We start from the raw sequence: 22428 nt of genomic DNA on the forward strand, positions 1-22428 counted from the left end.
AATTATCTTCTTGCTAGACAGACGGTGTTTGCAGCTGAATTCATGATCTTTGTTGTCTTAAATGCACTGTCCACTTGAGAAACTGCAAGAGATATTGCTGAGAGCATTAAGAGATGGTTCTGAGAATCGACTGGCGTCTTATCGAAGGTCTTGTCTGTTTTTCTGCAGACGTTTGTGTAAGGTGTGTCTACTTCGAAGGCCAAACCAGCGGCGCAACGGGTGTTTGGAGGCGAGCCAGTGAAGGTGTGCCTGAACCAAGCTGAGTAAAGGTGCACACAGAGACTTGATTAAAATGGGGTGAGTTTATATGGCCAATATTGCATGCAAAAATACAAATCAAAAATGAATGCCCAACATTTCAGTTTTGAACAAAATTCGTAGCTTTTTTTCTGGGGTGCTTTTTGTTTCATATTTAGATTTCTGACTGTTTGATATACAGTGGATAACCTTTCTCTCCCAGTCAGGCTGTTTCTGGCCTCTTGCTTGCTGTCACTCTAAAGCAGGAGGGATTTGGCAGTAGTCACCCTTGCAAAAGCTTATTATGAGTGAGTGCCGTCCTCCCGCCTGCTTTGAAAAGGCAGCTCGAGCTTCTGCCTGTCTGCTGCAGTCGGCGCTGTGGACGCTCATTAGCCAAGCGCCTTATGGTAATCATGTGTGCGCGCTTCTTCACACGTCAGCGCTTTTCTCGAACTCAGCCCACAAAAACTCTGGCATCACTACCGGCGTATAGTTGACTGAACGGCAGCCTGCCTTCCAACAAGATAAATCCTTTTTTTTACCGCAGCACATTAAGATACGAAGATAAACAAAGAAGGTTTTGACTTTTTATCTTTGGAATATAGCATCTAAATTACATTTGATTAGCCAGGGGCTTCAGTGGTTTCCAGTTTAATTAAACTGGCTCCAAATTGTAATTGAACAGCTGAACATGTCGGTGACCTTCTTCCAGCCACACTGAGCTCCCTTATCATTTTCAATCATTTAAAATTGGCTTAATGTTTTCTGGGCTTTTTATTTACAATCTACTATCCCGCAATTCTCCAACAGGCATTATAGGACAGGTGATGTATTGCAGTGCTATATGATCCCGCTGTGAAGATTTTCAACCTGATCTCTGCTCCAGCTTCTGGATGGACAGTGCAGATGCGTATTAGTCTGGCCGCTTACTAATTACTGAAAAACGGAGTGAGGAGAACTCATCTGGCTGATCCATGACCCATTAGTGGAATGATGGCTCGAGGAGAGTGAAAAGTGACCCTCTTTATCACGGTCTTTCCTCCTCCTCATTTCTCAGAGGCCAGACTGGAAGACATACGCTTTCTTTTTTTCCAGCCATTTTTAGCATATTAATGGGACTATGCTCATTTTGAAAATATGCAACAGGACCAAAGCTCCTGCATGCTGCAGCTCTCTGACCTTCTGTGTCTGAGTCGTGTCTGCGACAGATTTGTCATTTAAGTTATTTTGTCATGATTGAATATGGGAAATATGTGCATCGTTTCACAATGCAGAATATTTAAGGTCAAATCAAGCGCTTTAGATTGCTGTCTCAGATTGCTCTCCATGGTAACGGATAAGTCATTTCTAAAGCCCTTGGCACTAATGGCTGATGTTTGGATGTGTTACGAATGTCAGTATGTGAACCCAGTGTGATGTCATGCCAGTGGTCCGCTTGTGCCCTCTGACCCCCCGCAGAGCTGCTCTCCCAGAGACTCCCTCTGACGGACAGCAGCTACCGGTGCAGCCATGCCAGACGTGAAGGCTCTGGCATGTGAGTGCTCCCCGCCAGGGTCGCCCGTGACCTGCAGCATGGACCTGGAGCCCTGCCTCAGCGAGCTGCCAGACCCGCTCTCCGTCTACGGCCCCCCGCTCTCTGACCTGGAAAGACCCGCCGGCCGTCGCCCTCCGGGATGTGATGGTGGCGATGGCCTTCTCGGCAGCCTGGGGATTGGGTACCGCTCCTCCACCCGCGGGCACCTGCCCAAGCAGCCCATCGGCGTGACCGGCCACGGGGCAGAGCTTCTGTCGCTGGGCTGCGTGAACTCGGCCGGTGGCCGGCTTTACCGCAGCCTGGAGAACCTGCACTGGAGCGCGGGGTCTGAGCAAGGCATGTATGCTTACAGGAGTGTGGAGAGCGAGTTCCTTCTGCACTGCAATTCCAGCGGCCCGTGGTATGACGGGCCCCCTCAGGGACCGAATGTGTACGGCGTGATGCACGGCGCGGACAGCATGGCTTTCTACCCACGTCGCGGGCTGGCGCAGAAAGACCTGCCGCCCTTCCTGCAGTGGCTGTTCCCTGCTGTGGAGGACTGGGACCTGAACAGCAATGGGCGGAAAGGTCTGAGGGACAAGCTCCGCCTCCAGAGCACCCGCGTGACCGAGCCCCACAAGCCCCTGCGGCCTCTGCCTCTGCTGAGCAGCGTGGCGCATTCGTTTGGTGACCAGGAGATGGTGCCGCTCCTCAGGTCGCCCTCCTCCCCGGGCCTGCCGGGAGGCCAGAGGGAGCTGCACGCCCGGCGCATCACCAGCCCGGAGGAGATCAAGCAGGAGGTGCTTCGGCGTCTGCAGCTGCGCAGGCAGAGGAGCTCTCCCAACCTGAGCGTCGGCTCTGGCCAGGAGCCCCACATTAGCAGATCATACACCTCCGAGGCCGGCAATGGCCCCGCCCAGGCCGCGGCGGAGAGGAAGCGCCCCCCCACGGGCCGCCTGCGCATCCCCACCTTTGAGGAGTTTAAGCGCATGAGGCAGAGAGAGAGCAGCCAGGCTCCCTCGGCGCCACCCAGCGGACGATCCCGGGACGAGGGCCAGCACGCAGAAGGAAACGGTGAGGAGCAGGCACGGGGGGTGGGAGACGGATCGGAAACGGAGGCCCGGCGCGGCTCCGGCCGAGAGGAGCCCGCGCAGGACGGAGCCGCCGCAGAAGCCGCCGACGGAGCCATCTGCACAGGCCCTGCGCCTCGCTCTCTCCTGCACTCCCAGGCCCCCACCACAGGGCAAGAGCGGGTCCGAGAAGCAGACGCCCCCGGAGCTGCCACAGCAGAGACTCCCCCTTTCCCTCCTCTCAGCAAGAAAGGGGAAGGGGGGTCCAGTTGTTGTCCAGCCATCCTGCTTGATGGGACTGACCTGTCTAGCTACGGAGCCAAGATCTACAAGATGAAGGAGGGCCTCCTCGGATCAGCTCTGGACCTCATAAAGAAGAGGTCAGTTTCAGAATGCTGGGTCAACGTTAATGTTTGTAGCAGCTCTTTTGACTTGCAGTTTCTGCATTCTCTAGTGTAAGATATAATGGTCAAACCATTATGGGTTTTTAATTAGCCAGTGTCGATATTTAGTGAACAGGGAGGCTGATGGCCAATATAAAATACCAAGATCATCTGCACTTATAAAATACAACATTATAATAATAATAGTCATAAATGAGACACAAAACTGCCACATTTGAATGAACATTTATTTAACACTTATTGTCTGCATCATCTCTATTTGCTTAAGTAGGGCTGCATTGTTTCTGCGTTGCACTTATTTTAAATTTAAAAAATGCATCAACTAAATGTACACAGGGAAACTAAAAAGTCAACTGAGTTAAAACAAAAGCAAACAAACAAAAAGTTCAGCCCATGCTGGGGAAAAAAATTGGCCGATGCTGTTTTTTTCGAAATGGCATTTAATCGGCCAACCAATTAAACGGTCGACTGCTAGTAAAGCGTAGGTATCTGTTCATACCAACTGTTTTCTCTTACACAGTGTGCTTTTAAGTTCAGTAAAATGGGTGCTTAACAATAGTCGATCAGTGAGTCAGCACAGAAAATGAAATGAGAAACACTGTTGCTCTTAAACTGTGAAATTGGACCCCATGGTAGGCCCTGTGACGTTATCCAGCAGGAGTTGGCTTTAGCAGTCTTGTTCACAAGTTATTTCATCATCTTGGGACTGGTTCAAGCAGTGCATAAGGGTGTATGCATGTGTCTGCATGATGCTTGTGTGTGTGTGTGTGTGTGTGTGTGTGTGTGTGTGTGTGTGTGTTTGTATGTGTGTGTGTGTTTGTGTGTGTGTGTGAGTGTGTGTGTGTGTGTTTGTATGTGTGTGTGTGTGTGTGTGTGTGTGTGTGAGTGTGTGTGTGTGTGTGTGTTTGTGTGTGTGTGTGTGTGTGTGTGTGTGTGTGTGTGTGTGTGTGTGTGTGTGTGTGTGTGCACCGCACTGGTTCTCTTTTACTGTCCGCAGTGCCAGGGTAACACGTGTCTAGATGGCAGGTATGACTGGATTTGCCCCTCAAGCATCTAGTGACAGCTATGATGGGCGGTTTTTTCCTGGCAGCCTAAGAGTTCAGTAACAAAAATGGCATGCGGTTGTTGGGCTGACTAGCAGTCTGCAAGCCCAGCAGTTTCACCACGACACTTAGAGGTAACGAATGGGACTGTAGTAAACATCAGCTACATGGTCTTTTCTGCGTTTAGTCTCAGGGGCAGCGATTACAGTGCACTGTGAAGTCAAAGGGACAAAGCGAAGAACGCTCAGTGCCTCGGCTGAGTTATACTGAGTCATCACTTTGAAGTGCTGCCAAGCGATTTTGTGTCATATTAGAAATAAATTTACTGCACCATCACTGAAGCATGAAACGTCTCAAATTACAACAAATTGGCTTAATATCGCAGCATGTATTTTTCACATGTCCGTGTTCTGCACACTGAGTTTGTGAAGTTTGTGAAGGTTGTTTTGCATTAGAGGTTTCTTTATTGTTTGGTTGTCCATGTTTCCACGTCGGGGAAAATCTTCTGGGTGCGAGATAGCTGCAGAACTGTTCAAAGAATGATGTCTTAACAAGCACAAATGTTGGCTCTCCACATTTCTCCACAAGGCATTTTTACTAATTATACGTAATCTTATCAAGGTAAAAATCTTGCTGCAGATACTACAGATAAGTTTGATCTTTTTAGGAAAAGCAGTGCTGAAAGGAAAGACAATAACCTACAAATTTCTGCAATAATTTCACTTGTCGAAACGCTTCAAATTAGTGAAAATAAATTAATAATTTTATCATAATCTCATGAGAAATATTAAATATATGGCCTACATTCAAGATGTATTCATATTTTGCTGTATGCAGTAGGCACCAGTAGGCAACATTTATCTTAAAGTCTCTGAACCATTTTCTTGTGTACACTAGGAGCTGCCTGTCTCTCCAGGACAAACAAAAACACTAGCAGTCTGTTATATCTAGTTACGTCATTAGCGGAGCACAACTTTATTCAATTCATTTCCTTCAGTAGACATGTATGGATATATGTGCATGTGCGCGCTCAGCGGCGTTCCAAAGCGACGGTTGTGCTGTCAGCAGTATTCCAGGATTGTGTCTATGCAAATGGGACTTTGAGACGCACTCGTGCTCTGCATTAACAAAGCCCAGGCTTCAGATGGAGGGTGAGGCAGAAGGAGACGCAATTAAAGTGGAAGCCATAAACGAATGGAGAGAGCGAGAAAGAGCGCTTACTACAGACAGCAGCACGGGAGAACGAGTGCGTCAGGAGGAAAACGGAGCAACGAGCAGACAGCAGGCGTGAAAAAGAGGACTCTGGAACATGCACGTTCACTGAATAGCTGCTGCCGGTCAGCTGGACCACCGTCTTGTAATATCCGCATCTTTAGACGTGTCTTAATGCAGAGAGATGTGCATGGAGACACACTGACAGAGAAATACAAATACATTATGACACAAGGACACACACACACACACACACACACACACACACACACACAAAGGAATGTTGAGAGCTCCATTGCTGGCTCAGTCACACATCTGCACATGTGAGTTCATTGAGTTCAGGTGTTAATGTGAATTGAAGCGTCTAATTGCTGTGTAGGCTGCAGGCTGTCCCTGGAGAGCAGGGTGGACAGCCACGCACCACAGGGGAGAAAGCCAGGCAGAGGGAGGGCTCGTAATTCCACTTTAATAGACCCCTCTCCCATCCTCCACAACCCCCAACTCTCTCTCTCTCTCTTCCCTCCACCTTCAGCTGCAGTGCGGAGATCAGCGCAGAGGCACCCGTCAGGCTGTCACGTGACCGGGATGACGGCGCTGACATCACCGCTCCCCAGCCCGGCGGTCGGCCGGCTCCCGTTGCCATGACGACACCGGCCCGCAGAGGAGAGGCTTGCACCGAGGCCACAGGACGGGAAGAAGAGCAGTCGGCAGAACGCGTAAGCGCCCCCCGTCACCCCTCCCCACCCCCCACCCCTTCCCTTCTGCACACACACACACACACACACGCACGCACACGCACGCACGCACACACACACACACACACACACACACGCACGCACACACACACGCACACACGCACGCACGGTGACACCCCTCCTTACCTCTCTGTGTTTTCGGTGCAAGCGTGCCCCCTCTCCCCCTGTCGTTCCCCGGCTGCGTTCCGCGGGAGGGCTGTGTCACACGTGCGCGAGCGAGAACACACGGACGAGCCGCAGCTCTGGAGGCAGGCAGTAACAGCCCTGCCTCACCGTGACTGCCACGCCGGATCAGAGACTCGCTCCACCGCTGCTGCTGCGCTTCCTTCCGCTGGCACTCGGGGCTGCAAGTGTGTCCAGACGCGCCGATCCGTCTCCTTCTGGATCGCCCGCCGGCTTTTCTCGCTGTGGTTTGCTGTGCCACATGCCCACGGCCGTCAGGTTCCAACGCTGGTGGCAATATTGGTTAGACCTTTCTGGCTGTTTGAGATGGTGTATTTTGCACTGGTCGACTGGAATTGAGGTGCAGTATGTGTTGTCTGCGTGCATCCATCTGTCATCATGCGCGTCTCCGCTCCGTGTTGCCTGTGCCGGGTTTGATGTGTAGTGTGGTGATATCCTTTCAGTTTCCAGTTCTGCCTGTAATTGCGTGCAATCATAGCTGCATTGTTAATTAATCATTTTCGATACCTGAACCGACGGCATCTTGTTACTCGGGTACTGACAGATCCATCCTGTTAGTCAGCCTGACTCAGAGGCCGTTCTTTTTGAGCGTTTGCAGGTGTACTGTGTCAGATGCTGATTCTCCCGAGGTCATCATCAGTGGATTACCATGTTGAGGATTGAGATCTTATCAATAATCTATCAGTAATCTGAAGGCCACGTCTATCCACAGGCCCAGGATCTTGTTAGTCAGAGGTCCTTCTGTCCTTTCAGTTAGTCAAATGTCTTTGGTATTCATTTAGTGATGCTAAATCTGAAGTGTTTAACACGGTGCTGATGAGAGGTGAGGAGGAAATTGCATTGCGGCTATAGGGGTTTCTGAAGCTATGCTATCTCACGGCCTCTGTCAACAGACACCACACACTTAAAGTATCAAGTGAGATTATCCTCCTTACTGCTCCTTTGTTAGTATATTAAAAGCCTTGGTACACCTTGTGGTTCAAAGGGATTTTCTCTAATCAATACTTCACACACTGCGATTTCCTCCTGTCGCAGCACTGTTTTTATGCGCTCATAAATCCCCATAAGTCTCGCTCCTTCCTTCGTTCGCCGACCGTCTCCGGCCAATGCCTGACGCCGAGTAGCTGACCGGTGGACCCTCTGTCCAATGGGCAGGCGTCTGGGGTGGGATGCAGGCGCTCGAGCTCTGACGCAGCCTATGAGCCGGCTGAGTCGGCGAGGGCCCAGCGCGAGTGTCGTCTGCGGCCCCACTACAGTGACCCCATGCCCGCCGACGCTGCCAAGCGCAAGCAACTGGAGATGAAGATCGCGGCAGCAGCACGCCTCCACAGCCAGCGTAGGGAGCGCGAAGGCGGTAAGAGCCCCAACGGAACGCGGAACGCCGGTGAATAATCATAGCACACACACACATGCTGAGGTGGGCCGATAGTCCCAGTCACCTACATGAATAGATTTCTTAAATCCAGTAAAACGTAGTTATTTTTTTAAAATTAACAGTTAAACTGCTAAATTTACAGCTCCCACGTCTTCTGTGCGTTATTCAGGTGCGTGCACATCTAGGGGGTGCTCCGAGCCCAGAGGGGAGGGCCGGAGCGGCAGCCTGGGCGTGACACGTGCCGGCAGGCACCGCTGGAGCACGCTGAGCAGTCTGAGTGCCGACAGCGGCGTGGTGGGCCTGGGCGACGATCGTGAGGACGAGGACGAGCCGCGGCGGGCACGGCGCAGCGCAGGCTCCGACGTGGAGCGCGTCGACAGCGGAATCGGCCCCGGCCTCGCCCGTGGCTGGAAGAGGCCCTCGGCGGCCCTCAAGGCCTGGGAGTCCCACCGCCCGTGTCCGGACTGCGGCCACCGGGAGGGGGTCCGGGGCGAGGGCATGTGTGAGAGATGCTCCAAGCTTCGAACCGAGCGCAAGGAAGCCATCCTGGAGTTCCTCAACACGGAGTCCAGCTACGGGGAGGACCTCCGCATCATTAAGGAGGAGTTCTACTGCCCCATGCAGAGTGCGGGGCTGCTTACGACGGAGCAGCTGGCTGTGGTCTTCGGCAACGTGCAGGAGCTGATCGATGTGAATGACAGATTCACAGAGCACTTGCAGGACAGCATTGACCAGGCTTTTGATCAGGTAAGGAACGCAGGAACAACGACCTTTTCCAAGTTAGAAAGACTTAACAAGACTTAACATCTAACGCGATGTACGTTGTCCAGCCGAAACACTTTAATTGATGAAAATGGTGATAATTTGAGATAAATTTGCTTTTAAACATTTAGGGAGATGAAGAACTGCAAACAGTGTGCATTGGAGAAATCTTCTTGGAGTTTGTCAACATGCTCCCAGCCTTTCAGACGTACTGCTCGCAGCAGTCTACCTCCGTCAACATGCTGAATGCTCTGGAGAAGGAGAAGGAGCTTCTCAGGTAAAGCACGCAGCAGAAATGGGAAACTACTAGGACATCTTATTTTTCAGGCCTCTCGCTGTAGCCGTAAGATCCCCTTTAGTGTCGGAGCATTAGCACTGCTGATATGGAAGGTCCCTCCCGTGACTCGTCTTCGGCTGTGTTCCAGGATTTTCCTCGACGTGTCGCAGAACGACAACACGGCCCTGCGGCGCATGAACCTGCGCTCCTTCCTGATGGCACCCCTCCAGCGCGTCACCAAGTACCCGCTGCTGCTGAGCCGCATCATCAAGGCGACGGGCGAGCGCCACCCGGACCACGGCAGCCTGCGCGAGGCCAAGAGCCGCGTGGAGTCGCACCTGGAGCACATCAACATGAAGACCAAGCAGGAAGGCACTGCCGCCTGGTCCCTGCGCTCTTTTCGCCGCTCAGACAGCCGCCGGAACCGCGAGGTCGTCAACATCGAGATGCGCGAGGTGTCCGTGAAGACGGTGGGGTGGGCGCGCGAGAGCACGCGCTTCATCATGGAGGGCCCGCTCCAGCTGTCGCAGCCCGCCGACGGCCAGTGGGTGAAGAAGGGCAGCAGGGCGCTCAAGTTCCAGAACGTGCAGAGCCTGCTGATGGTGCGCACGCAGCGCGCCGCCGAGGGGCTGCCCGCCCAGGCCGACGGGGGCGCCCGGGGGGAGCCCCAGGAGGTGACGGAGACCGTGCAGGACAGCGTGCTAGTGCTGATCAAAGACAAAAGTGGCGGGAAGTTCGCTGTGTTGCGGGAGCCCATCCGGCTGGCCAACTGCGTGGTGTCGGCCGACCCTGAGTGCGACGACACGTTTGAGGTTCTGGACATTCGACGCGAGGCCTTCGTTTTCCGAGCCTCTGAGAAATCGCGCACGCAGCAGTGGTTTCGGCAGATAAAGAGGTACGCCTGTGATCTGGGGCTCTGGAGAAAGAGACGCAACGCTCTCCCTAATATCATGATTAGCACAACCCAGAGCCGGTCCTGAGACTGAGCCGTCAGTCCACCACTCAAGTGAACTCTGGTGTAAATAATTTAAAACATTCATCGCAATGATAGTATTAAATGAGAGAGTGCAGATCTTTCTTTTTCCTAATGGACTTTAATTTTGGAGATTCACTGTTTACAAGAATAACTGAATAATGCTTTGGACAGAAGAGTGCACTTTCTAGAACACCGACATCTGCAAAAAGAAAAAAAGAATGCGCGCGTGTGTGTGTGTGTGTGTGTGTGTGTGTGTGTGTGTGTGTGAATTCCAACCATTTGGCAGATCAAAGCAAAGACGTGTTTGGGAACATCGCTGGACGCTGAGTGTATATTTCCTAACAGCATAAATGTTTTTAGAAAAAAGAGATGAGTGTATAATATTTCCTAACAGCATAAATGTTTTTAAAAAGTTTTTGGTAAAAGAGCATGAGTGAAAATCTTTGTCAAAAGTCCTGGACAGTGGATTCAAATGCAGAATGTCCTTTTAAACATGGACACAGCAAGTGATGTGTGTTACACTCAGTTGTCTTTTTCCCCTTCAAACCGAAGTCACTGCCCCTCTTTATTTGTTCGCAAAATTACTGTAGCATCCATCCTGCATGCCGGCATCGACCGAGCAGCAGTCTGAAACCCTGGAGAGTTGTAAAGCCTAGATCACTGTAGCCTCAATGCCAGAAGTCATGGCTTTCTTGCAACATCTGGGTCTTACCCAGTCTCACTTGGTAACAGGCTGGAATCTGACTGGTTAAAATGATTGGAATAATATCATATAGGACTGATACTATTCTGAGTTAAAAAGCAGCAATAATCATTTGTGTATTGTAGCTACAATAATGCTGGTTTCAGTTCACCCAGTCCCATCATCTACAGTAAAGCACTACAGTAAACTGTGCTTTTAACAATAGCAATTACTGTCGCTACAGGCCGCGGTGAAACAGTATGTAATGTCATGTAGTAGCAGTTGCATTTTAAAAAAAGAGAGAGATTGAAGAAATCTTTCAAAGTTGACCCTTTGCTCAACACCGAGGGGAATGAAAATGTGTGCCTTTCAGCCTGTTGCTACACTGGACTCTATAACCCTCTCCAGTTAAATCTCTCGGATATGGTGTGTGAGCTTTGCCCACTTCTCCTGCTCAAGGTGACACAGAGTCCTTATTTGTTTGATGCACTTTAACCTAAAGCTCTTGTATCTGGGTTGTGAAGACATTCAGTTCATTAAAAGCTTTACTGTTCTTTTATTTTCCGTTTAAGCTTTGTAAGAATTAAAGGTAACAGCTGACTTCAATTTTTATCAAGCAAATCACTAAATGACTTGGCTTAGTGTAGGTACAGACAGACATGAATGGCCATCTTAAGAATGTGGGTGTAGAAATAGACACGTCTGCAGAAGAACGTGTCCCCAATGGCACTGGTACTGTTAAACACTGCAGCTTCTGTCGGCTTTCACCGCAGAAGAGTAGCACACTGACACGTCCCTGTCCACAGCCTTTTTTAATCTGAGACCAGTCATGCTGTTCTTTCTGTATTCAAGACCCTAATTTAATAATTTTTGTGTTAAATATTGTGGATTATATTAAATATAAATTAAATCAGTCAACAAAAAAACAAACAAACCCAGTATGTATTGATCTTTGGTTGCTGGTTTTCTGAAAATGGCTTTTGTGAGCAGTCCACTTTATTACAGAAAATTAACAAAAAAAGGATATTACAGTTCCTGGCAAGAGGGGAAGAAGAAAACCATCTCAAACCCAAACTCACTTCAGTAATTAAACCACATCGTATAGAGACCGTTCCAGCTTCCAAAAAACCAATCTAACCACGAATACCATTACTGCCGACGCCTGTGGCCTGCTATCAGAAATAACTAAATATTGTAGGGCTTAGTTAAGTAGTACCTATACATACATTTACAGAATGGAACAATAACATGCTCACATATACAGCTACACATCAAGGTGGAGAGAGAAAAACATTTGCAAGAAACCAACAGACCTGGTAATCACAGAATCAACTCTGATATGCAGCAGTCTGAAAACTGTGGGTTTTTCCAAAACGTACATAAATGCTGTCTGCTGGTCTTATTGTCACATGCAAAGATACGATGCCAATCATCAATAACAATTTAGGAACTTCAATAAGAGGCTGAAATGAAGAGAAAAGGCAGAAGTACAGACACCTTCAAGAATTAGTTTTGAGCTTCTGAGTGTGCTCTTGTAATTCAGTCAAAAGACTATAAAAAACTGCACAGCCAAAACTGTCAGCACAAAAATACTGCATGAAAATTCTTCATGTCAATGCTAATGAGTCTTCGAGGTATCCGGGTATATATATGAACACTGGCATAAATATGCATTCCTACACATTTGATTACTTTCACAGCAACTTTTGTGTGAATTAGGGAAAGTGTAGCAAAATGTACACTCAAGTTTAAGAGCATTTTCAGGTTGTTTAAAACGTAGTTTCCCCTTAATGGCCCCTTAAGTAGGTAATCGAGTCAGACAAAAACAAAGGCTTAATTTCAACACTACACTACATTCACTGAAGGTAAAATTATTACCTCAATGCATTTTGGAAGTAGTATTGCTTAGGAAAGCTCCTTAAGTATTTATTAAAAATAACCAAAAAGAGACTTATGTCTTCCTTTACGTCTGATGTCTGGCTATAGTACGATTCACAATCTGTGATGACCAATACAAAACAATAACAGCAAAATGGCACATACAACCAAACAACAGGTGAACTGTACATAAGTAAACTTCTCTCAATAGTGTTGATAAACAAACCATCTCCTATCTTTTTAACAGGCCCAAACGAGCACTTCCACTACGGCAGTCGGCTGCATTCAAAACACACATCGCTGTCAAAGGCTTCTGGGGCTTCAGTACCTCCATCCCCTCCTCTCTTCCGTCCGTTTGTCCGCCCGCCCGCCCACTGGCAGGTTAAGTCTCCATTCTCCCGGACAAGGAGAATCCCAACCAGGGCCGAGCCCCATGGCCTCTTCTGTTCATCCAACTGCCTTTACTTATCACCCTCTGCCTCTTGTTCCTTGGCAAGGCCACGGATGGACAAGTCATACACGACCTCCTCGATCTTCTTCACATCATACTTGAGGCCGTCGTAGCGTTTACGTAGCGGGTCGTTTTTGAGATTGAGCAGGCGAAAGCCAGAATCAAGTTCGTTGATAAAATTTGAGATGCGAAGGGGGCGCCCATAATCTCCAGCTGTCACACTGTTGACGGCCAGCCTGGACTGTACAGAACACAATGGTCAGAAACCACATTTTATAAAGTTGTTGGTTAGCCGCATGTAGAAACATTTAGAAGTCTAAACATTTATGGAACGAGGGTGTTTAAAATCCTAAAATACACAGATCACCTACTGTGATAGAAACATTTATTCCAGTGCATCTTTAATTACTACTGTGCTGCTACTATGTCAGGATCACTGCTGTGTTGAGTGGTCTACCTCCGAAATAATCTGGTCACCAATTGTGGTATGAAACTAAACATTGATTAAGGAAGTAAAGGGGGTGACTAATTGTCATGGCAACAGCTGGGCTGAAATTGTACATATATAAAATGCACTTAATATACAGTAAACAGTATAAATAAGTACACCCCTCCTGAAACAGAATAAATTCTGCAATCTCCATTTACAAATAAGACATATTTGGGGTTCCAATTTGATGTAATGGTCCAACAACCGTGGTTTATCAGTTACCAATCAAGCATATCAAAAGTAAAGAAGCAAATATAATTATTTTGATCAGAAAATAAAAAGGGTCATGTTGCAAAAGTGAGTGCACCTTCCTGGAAGATAGAAAATCCAACCTAAAACATTTTCTGCTGTTAGTTAAGGTTACCTGATCTGCAGATGAGCATGTTAAGCCACTCAAACAAATGTAATGGATTAAAAACTAATCACTTTCAGACTTACTATAATGTTGACAGCAATGGTCAGGTTTGCATCAAAGTGAGTTTTATGAAAATTGCTTTAGCACTTACAAAGGTGTCAATACAGGCAATGAAAGCAGAAATTACCAGTAAAATTCATTTAACATTTAACAAACATAGCTTACCTCATTGAACATTTTAAGCACTAAAGCAATTTTTATAAAAAATAAAAAATTTAAAAACTAAAAAAAAAAAAAAAGAATTTACTTGACTGGAAACAACCAATGGCACCACAGAGAGAGAAATTAAATTGTCTGCAGAAAAGTACTTCATTGCATAAAAGAACAAGGGTACAAGAAGTTTAGCAAGTCACTCAAGTTGGAATATGGCAGCAGAAGTAACAAAAATTGAAAAAGAGACAGTCTAACAATAATCTCCCTAAAACATTGACCATCATCAAGCTTTCACCTCATAATGCACGAATTTTGCTGAGAAAAGTGCAAGAGAATCGCAAGCGTCCCAACGCTGGCAACAGCGGTGACGAGCAGACGCACGCTGCACAGAAGTGGAATGCAGTTACTGTCGATGCAGAAAGTCAAGACCTCGAAAGAGCAGGTGCTACCCACTCTACACACCATGGGTCGCTGCGCACTTTTTCATCATCACAGTGGCCCTCACACATCTTTTCCATACCAGTGGTGCAGGTCACCCAACCTCAACCCTACTGAGGCGTGTTCAGCAACACTCCCTACCAAGCATGAGGGCCCTTATGGAGGTTACTCTTCAGGAGTAGAACAGGATGGATATGACCATGTCATGCTTGTACACGTCAAGCCAAGAAACATCAGAGCTGCACGTAAATGTAACAGAAGACATACTAAGCACAACTATGTTAACTGCTTATCTGTGATGTACTCATTTTTGCAACCCTGAATTTAGACAAAGTTGCCAAAGTTCTTTATTTTACAGATGCCCATGCACGTTTAAACATACTTGAGTATATATTTAATAAATTACCACTGTTCTCCATGTTCCATGTTCTTGAGGTTCAGAGGTGGTGTACTCATTTATGGCCTGTACTGTAGGTGTATGTAATAGTGTCCAGGGACTGCAAGTGAACAGTAGTTTTTCTTGAAGTGGGTGGTGAATGTAGATGAAAAGGAAGAAAGTATTTTTATTTATGTGGCTAGTTTGAGCAAGAATACTAAGATCCTGAAAGTGAAAATCTTACCAGTTCACTGGCCATAATAAGAATTCCTGCTAGATAATCTTCAATGTCCAAGTGAAAGCCTTTTTCTCGGTCAACTTCAGCTGTGCAAAAAGTAGTTAGCATGTCCAAGTAGTTAGTATGATGTGTCAAAATACTCACAGAAATGGGCAGCATTAAGTAAAAAAAAAAAAAGCAAAAAAAAAGCAAGAACACATACTTCCAAGAATGTTTGTGACTTCCTCTCGAGTCACCAAGGACTCGCTCTCCAAATAGACCACAAATGCTGCAAGGAAGGTGAGGCGCTGTAGAACAAACCTCCAGTGCTCGTGAAACCTGGACAATGGAATTGTAGTCTTAATATACAAGTAGGTTTGTAAAATCAGAGACTCTCCACATATACCACATGTGCTCGTACTAACCTATAGTACTGTTCCACTGGGAACTTTGTTTTCAGGTCAGCAATTTGAGCTTGCACTGTGCAAAACAGCTCTCTTGCCTTCAGACACTTGCTGGGAACTAGTGGGGAATAAAATGGTGTTGTATGCTCATAGAGTACTAGGCTGGCCCCCCAAAAATACTCGCAAGCAGTACAGACTTACTATCTTTGAAACCGGTTGGCTGATGGACACTTTGAAGAACAGTCAGGATCTCTCTCGCGGTCTGCTCGAGCACTTGGACAACTTTCCTTATGTCCTAGAAGTGAAAGGAGTCGAGGGAACGATAACAATATTGTCAACCCGAAAGGCCAAAAGGGACAATCAAACAAAGGTAACCCTGTCCTCACCTGCATACAAACGAACTTAAAGGTGCAAGCTAGCTAACTACAGTGACTAGGTAATTCCCTGATTATACGTCCCGGCTCTCTTCTTTCAGGTGACCAGTATAACATGTTTCTAAACATTTTTCACACTGTGTTCATGTTAACGTTACCTCGCGGATGTCTTGGTCGGCACTTAGAAACCCTTGGATGTAGCTGAACATCTCCGTGACTGACATCGTTAGCTCAGTACGACCTCAGAGGAGACTCCTCAGTGCAACTGGTTTAAACAAGTGTTCAGCTGATAAAGAGGTAATGGAATAATACAATAAAATAAACAGACGACGGGGCCAAGGTGGCCTAGCTGTGCCTCCTGCAGTCCGAGTCATCAACGTGCTCAGGCTCGGCCAAGCCGCTGAAGGTCGCGCTGTGATGACGTCCTATACACGACGCGCTCTAACCACGTGACAAGCTTTCGCAATCTTGGAGAATAAAAGTCGTTTTAGAAATTGGACTCGTAAAGTTTGAAACATTCAAACTTGCAAAAGCTGTAGATTTCGAGCTGCGACTAGTATAGGTTAAATTTATATAAATAAAATAAAAATGAAATGAATTTAATATCATGTATTATGTTTTGATTAATGGTGAAAATCGCGTGAATTATCACACATTTGCAGTCCCAGGAGTAATCTAGTCTTGTTTAGCTGCCACTCGAATTACATAAATAATATCTGTAAATGTATGATACTGATATTTGAAGCATATACTACAGCTGGGTGTCTGCAGTACTCTGTTCAGTGATGTGTCCATAGTAGGAGATTGCTCTACGAAAACTGAAAATAACTTGTCACACAACCAAAAATGCTATGATCCGAATTTTACTGACAACGTGTCTTAAATGACAACCAGTTTATTACTTTCACCAGTTTAATAGTAAAAGACTTTTCTCGTAAAACTGAATAAAAAACAACACTTCCCAGAACTCTGTTCGCGCGCCGAAACAGTCGATTTTTGGAGTGTCTGTTCAACTGTATTCTCCCAAATAAAGAGATACCAATAAAACAGACACAAAAGACACTGCCATCTGGTTACGTGGGACTGCCAATTTCGTTAATTAAAACTTTGGTGCCTTTGGGAATAAAGTGTAAGAGTGTTTTGTAGCAGTGGGCAGGGCAGCTTCAGCCCCATTATGCATCAGTGTGTATCAGTAGTGTTAGTGCGGTGTATCCGTTCTTGTCTATTTTAACTCAGCTGTTGCGGCAGAAGGTAGCAGTAGTCGAGTTAAAACAAGATAAACGAATTAGATTTACGTCTTCGGAACAAGCTATGACAACACGCCGATTACGCCGTGTTTCAAAAAACTGCGGCGTCGTCGAAAGAGATGGATGTTCCTCAGCCCTGTTTCGTGTTGAGTAATCAGGTGTCCAGCTTTGCACAGTTTAACCCGGTTTAACCCGGTGTGAGGGTGGCTCTTCTTTAGACTGGGTCACACGAGTGGCTAAAGTGAGATAACAGCTAGATATCATACCTGGCTATCTAAATAACGACTAAATATCGACGGACTAGGCTGTCATTGCCTACGGAGAAGGCCGTTCAATAGAAATGGGAATCATTTTTACAAAGTTATGGAGGCTTTTTAACCACCAAGGTGAGTGAGTCGTTTCGCCGTCGTTTGTTAGCTGGTCAGCTAACGTTGGTGTCACGGGAACGGAATTACAAACCCGGTGGGGTGAAGTTATCCAGCAGCTGGCCAGCCTGGGGTAGTTGGCTAACGCTAGCTAGTGCTTGCTTCGTAAGGCCGGGTTGACGTTTGACAGCAAGCTGTGTGGCCGATTCCCTGACTTCGTTTTGGAGTGGTTTTGGAGTAGCTGGCTAGGTTCAGATAACCTGACACTAACGCTGAGCGGTCTCTCCTCTATCTTCGGTTATCTTACAGCGACCTCGGGCCTAGTAGTGGCTAGCTAGGGCAAAGCCCAGGGATCCCCTACCTAACCAACGAGCTGCTCGGTTTAGCATTTCATTACATGCCGAGAAATGGCAGCATTAAGGCCATTTGTGTATTCTTTCATCTTCTGGTTAAGGTTAGTTAGCTAGCTAACTGTCTAGCTGAATATATAGCTAGATTAGCTATAGCTAAGTTGTCAGTTAAAATGGACAGTTGGCTTCTTATGATAAATGTGTCTGTCGGCATCATCTGTGCGACCGAACATGTCAGCGTCTAACTAATGGTTATTTGGGTCTCCAAAATAATTACCTTAGATTAATTAGTGTGTGTTTTCTATGAACGTATAGAGTATATCGAGTCCGACTATAGTCAGAATTGTGATCGTCAATAAGGAATTGTTCTTCGATCTATAGTTAGGCTAAAGCTGTACTGTTGATAAATTAAACCTGTCTGTCTCTGCACTGTTGACATTGATGTTGCTAAAGTTTGCATCTAGGCGATGTACGTAGACTACTTTGTCATGTAAATGCTCAAAAACCAGCTCAAATGGAGTAAAGGAAAATCCTTGCTCATTACTGCATTATTCATACAATTTTACACAGACTAGAACGTGGATGAAAACTTAGAAGTGCATTGCTCAGACGGATTGATATTGGGGAAACTTGTTTACTCCCACAGATTTGGGCTCCATAATGTTCTCTTATTAGGCTAAATAATACAAGATGTGGGCCAGCAGACTGAGACAGAATTGTATCTCTCTTATTCATTATACATGATGTGGCCGAATACTGGTTGAAACTGTGGTGCCCAATAGCTCTGCCGTGCCAGTGGTTCCTGTTTCCCTAAAGAGTCAGCTTGCCTAAAAACATCACCGTTTAACTTAGAAAAACCTCAAATAATTGGAGATAAATAGCTTGTTGCAAAGTTGTGGGTTAGACAAAGCCCAAACCACACCTATTTTCAGTGCTTCACTTTCAGGTATTTGCAACTAAGGTGAATTGGAATTTGACACCATGGAACATTTCTTTGCTATACTCATCTTACTCATTAGGTTAACAGATCTTTGTGATCTAAAGTAAGGCATGTAATTAGGCCTGCATATTTATGAGTTCAAAGAAATACTATAATTTGCCATTTTAGTTTGAATTATTTTGAGCATGAGGAGGATTTCAAGTTGAACGCATTCACAGCTGATATGAATACACACTTGGGAGGCTCTTTCTAAATTAACTGCTGCAAGATAAGTGATTATTTTTCTAACTTGCACATATAATGCAGCATTAGAGTTTGAATAACTAATGCTGTTTGCAAAATTAAATAGCATAACCATGAATCTCATGGTATTGTTTGCAAGTTGCTGAATAATGTCTGACAAATTCTGTTGATTCAGATTAATAACTTTGCCTTGCTAATTAAGTTAGAATTCTTAAAGTGAAACAGGTGTGAAATAACCTTCCTGTGAGACAAGTGCTGTCAGTTGGCAAGTGGTGCTTTCATTTTACATTTCTTAGAAAGGAGAAGGGGAATTCCTTCAGGGAAAGCCACACATGACTGATTTGGGAATGCTAATTTCCACAAATAACCAGGAAACGCATAAGCACTGTTGTTTCCATTATTTGTCATATCACTGTTGTGAACCCAAATGTTCTCTGAGCAGATGTTCTGAATTGTCACCCAAGTGTTGATTAACAAGGCTCTTGCTGTGTGATCGTACCTGCCTGACAGTGTTGTCAACTGCTGTCTGTTTTCATGTGGATTTAGAAAGAATCGGGCATTTACCTCTGGCCTTCACAGGTCAGGCACTGCACCTTCATTGCAATCCCAAGTACCTTAGCGTCTGAGAAATGGGCATCCACACAACTCTCTTCCAGCCCCACTGAGAGTCCTCACATGAGTTCTAGGAAAAAAACAACTGGAGCTTATTTGGGTATCTTAAAGCGTGAGGTACAACTAGTCTCCCTGAATTGCAACCCTCTCTTAGATGCCACATGTTCTGTATGATCATGCCTATCCATTCACATTTTTCAGGTCACAGATGTTTCGCATTTCCTTTGTACTGAAATCTTGTCAGATGTGACGCACTTTGAAAACAGCTACTGACGTGTTATGTGAATAAGGAAAAAGTGATGATTCAGTTGCCATGCTGAGAGCACATCTTTACAAAGCTGTCTTACCTGGACATAATCAACAGCACAAATAATGTTGTCTGCCTAAAACAATATTTATGGCCATGTATCATTTGAGACTTTGATTCTATCAAAGCTAATCAAAACACTTGTTTCTGGTTATGGATGAAAGTAAGGTTGCATGGCACACAACAATACTACATTGCACTTATACTGATTGCAATAAACCTTATAACACATGCACATCTGAAACCTTGATGTGACACGGATAACCGATGGTCTGAATTATTGTCACCAATGTTATTGACTTTTTAAGTTTCATTAAAACACCCATACTGACAGTACAGGAAAAAAAACAGCAACTGAAGTCTCAACTGAAAAAGGGTTTTGTAACTAGCACACATAGCATTCCATAAATTACCCGGTGACCTATTGTAAGAAACTGTAAGGCTACTTCTAGCCCGATTGCCTCTCTGTGCAGCTCTGTGGAAGAGGCACATGGTCACTATAGTGCCTTTCATCCTATCTGATGAAGAAAAGAAAACAAAGCTGAGTGACTCATAATTATAAGTATCTTTAAAATTAGCCCGAGTTGCTACAGCAATATTATAGCGTACCAGCCAATTTAACCTTATTGCCTACATCTAAATGCATACATTGGTGGATAACACACATACAATTTCGGTCAAACGGGTGGAAGAAAATGGCAGGTTTTAGCAGACGAGCCTCCTCGTCTGTGCCTTATATGTTGAAAGTGGCTTATGCCTTCTACAAATTTGTGCACATGTAAATCATCTTCCTTTAAAATTATGCTATGTGAAATGGAGCTAAAATATTTGCCTGAAAAATGAGTCATTGTATTTGGCAGACCATGTAATTAGGCTATAATGCATTGTGGCCTTGGTTGCATTCTAGTTGCATTGTCTCATACCAGAAGCTCATGTGGATACGCCTGGTTAGTAACATACCTAAGGCAATGGTACAGTAATGCCTTAAAAAATAAATGTAATAAATAAAGAAGCAACTTTTTTTTAAATGATTTTTGAATTGGTTATCATTTAGCAAATATATTTGAAATACACACCAAGTTACAAGGAAAGGCATATAAATTTAGCAGATTTGGAAAGTGTCAATCAGTTTGCTTTCCTGGCTCTGACTGAATGTTTGTATTAGAATGTTGTATACAGATGGCTTGGGTTTTCGCAGGGGAACAAATTTACTTTTTGACTGTTTAACCAAGCAGCGTGGTTTTGTTTGTTCAATATTCACAGCTGTTAAACACACTCAGTATGTGTGAATGTGAAGAAATTCATAACTCATGAGAACCTAATATCTCAGACATCTTTTCACACAAATATAGCAGATGTCTTGGCAGAGGGTAATTTCCTAGATGTCTCTAGTGTTTTGTCTATATCAAAATATTTTTAAAATGTATAGTTAATGTGAAAAGTGAAGTTGTAAAATGATTGTGGTATATTACCAGTGTGCAAAACAATTTACTAAGTGGGTGTACACAGCCAGGATTAAGTCAATAACTCTGACTCTCTAATAAACAGAAAATCTCCATGGCATTCTTCATTAAATGAAGAAAAAACATTTATTTAGGTGTGCCTAATGTTTTGGCAAGGTCCGTCATCAAGGAGAGTCACACTTCAACCTCAGTACAGGTGCTAAAAGTAAAACATGAAAAGTCATGACATCTGATTTTCATAAGGATGCATGTCTCCATAACTTAGAAATCAACTGTGTGTGTGTGTGTGTGTGTGTGTGTGTGTGTGGCAAAACGTGAATCAGTTATTAAAGTTCTTGAATAATTTTTTCTCTTTCTGTAGTTATAGTAAAACATGTAATAAGTTGTAATGGAGTATTCCTTACATTCTCTGTTTTGTACCATTTAGAACACAAAGTCATCATTGTTGGGCTGGACAACGCAGGGAAGACAACTATACTGTATCAGTTGTAAGTACAGAAATTTAAGGTCATATAGATATGCTGAAATTGGACACCTAGATATGAGCACATGAAAAAGCTTTGGAAAAACCGACCTGGGCTGTATCGAAGTTGTCATACCTTGACCTGGTATTGGCTTGAGGCTATAGATGAAATGACAGCAAAAACTTTTGATTTAGAACTGCTACCTAATATGTTTTTCACAGCAGATAATTCAAATATGAGGGAAATCTACTCAAGTTGCAGTAGAGGATGCAGTGGTACAAATATATAGCCTATCACACTTAGAATTTGCTGTAACACATGATGTGCAAGTTGGAGCATTCAAGTATTGCAGTATATAAAATATAATATAGGGATATTAATTCCCTACCCCAATGTTTTTTATTTTAATAATCATATTTACTGTTGTTTTTCATTTCATTGCTTAGATGTAGTATTTATTTTTCTTTTTTCAAGAATAGTCCAAAAGTCAATTTTCTATCTTGATAAGAGCTATCTATAACTAAAGTTTTTAATACATTTTAGAATACAAAATAGCAATATACATTTTTGTGCATTTTCAAATAGACTTTTATGCAGTATTGTAGGCTGGCTGGATGTGCCTGGAGAAAGCACAGACTGGCGTGTTATGTATATGTGGCTTTACAGCAGAAGTTGGCTTGTATTGTTCCGATCAACAGGAAGAGAGTAACTAAGGCATCTTTGTTAGCCAGTGAGAGCACAGCCAGTTGGGT

At 45.0% G+C, this 22428-nt stretch overlaps 3 protein-coding genes across 8 annotated transcripts in view; 2 read left to right on the forward strand and 1 right to left on the reverse strand.

The window, feature by feature from the left end:
* Positions 1–11048, forward strand: part of arhgef49 (Rho guanine nucleotide exchange factor 49) — a 28749-nt gene extending 17701 nt beyond the window's left edge. For 2 of the 5 annotated variants that reach the window (XM_081713712.1, XM_081713713.1), the window contains exons 2-8: positions 169–297; positions 1696–3200; positions 6012–6195; positions 7573–7801; positions 7962–8539; positions 8686–8831; positions 8980–11048. In XM_081713712.1, coding sequence (XP_081569838.1) covers positions 1747–3200; positions 6012–6195; positions 7573–7801; positions 7962–8539; positions 8686–8831; positions 8980–9811 — 3423 coding nt within the window. In that variant the 5' untranslated portion in view covers positions 169–297; positions 1696–1746 and the 3' untranslated portion in view covers positions 9812–11048. Of the gene's footprint in view, positions 1–168; positions 298–460; positions 546–1695; positions 3201–6011; positions 6196–7572; positions 7802–7961; positions 8540–8685; positions 8832–8979 lie in introns of all 5 variants that reach the window. The other 3 variants (XM_081713714.1, XM_035523646.2, XM_081713715.1) reach the window with 3 other exon arrangements.
* A 384-nt stretch (positions 11049–11432) lies between these two features.
* On the reverse strand, positions 11433–16103 carry tsn (translin). Its single transcript, XM_027012659.3, has 6 exons — positions 15844–16103; positions 15513–15606; positions 15333–15429; positions 15131–15246; positions 14935–15014; positions 11433–13059 (listed from the first exon to the last, which is right to left on the reverse strand). Exons 1-6 carry the CDS (start codon positions 15907–15909, stop codon positions 12829–12831), a joined length of 684 nt encoding a protein of 227 aa, XP_026868460.1. The 5' UTR covers positions 15910–16103; the 3' UTR covers positions 11433–12828.
* Positions 16104–16823: 720 nt separating this feature from the next.
* Positions 16824–22428, forward strand: part of arl5a (ADP-ribosylation factor-like 5A) — an 11583-nt gene continuing 5978 nt past the window's right edge. Inside the window, exons 1-2 of one of the 2 annotated variants that reach the window (XM_081713716.1) lie at positions 16824–17318; positions 21640–21700. In XM_081713716.1, the coding sequence (XP_081569842.1) occupies positions 17273–17318; positions 21640–21700 (107 nt within the window). In that variant the 5' untranslated portion in view covers positions 16824–17272. The remainder of the gene's footprint in view (positions 17319–21639; positions 21701–22428) is intronic. The other variant, XM_027012662.3, reaches the window with a different exon arrangement.

Source organism: Electrophorus electricus, chromosome 4, assembly GCF_041902795.1.
Source record: "Electrophorus electricus isolate QZ-2024a chromosome 4, ASM4190279v1, whole genome shotgun sequence".
NCBI classification, from domain to species: domain Eukaryota; kingdom Metazoa; phylum Chordata; class Actinopteri; order Gymnotiformes; family Gymnotidae; genus Electrophorus; species Electrophorus electricus.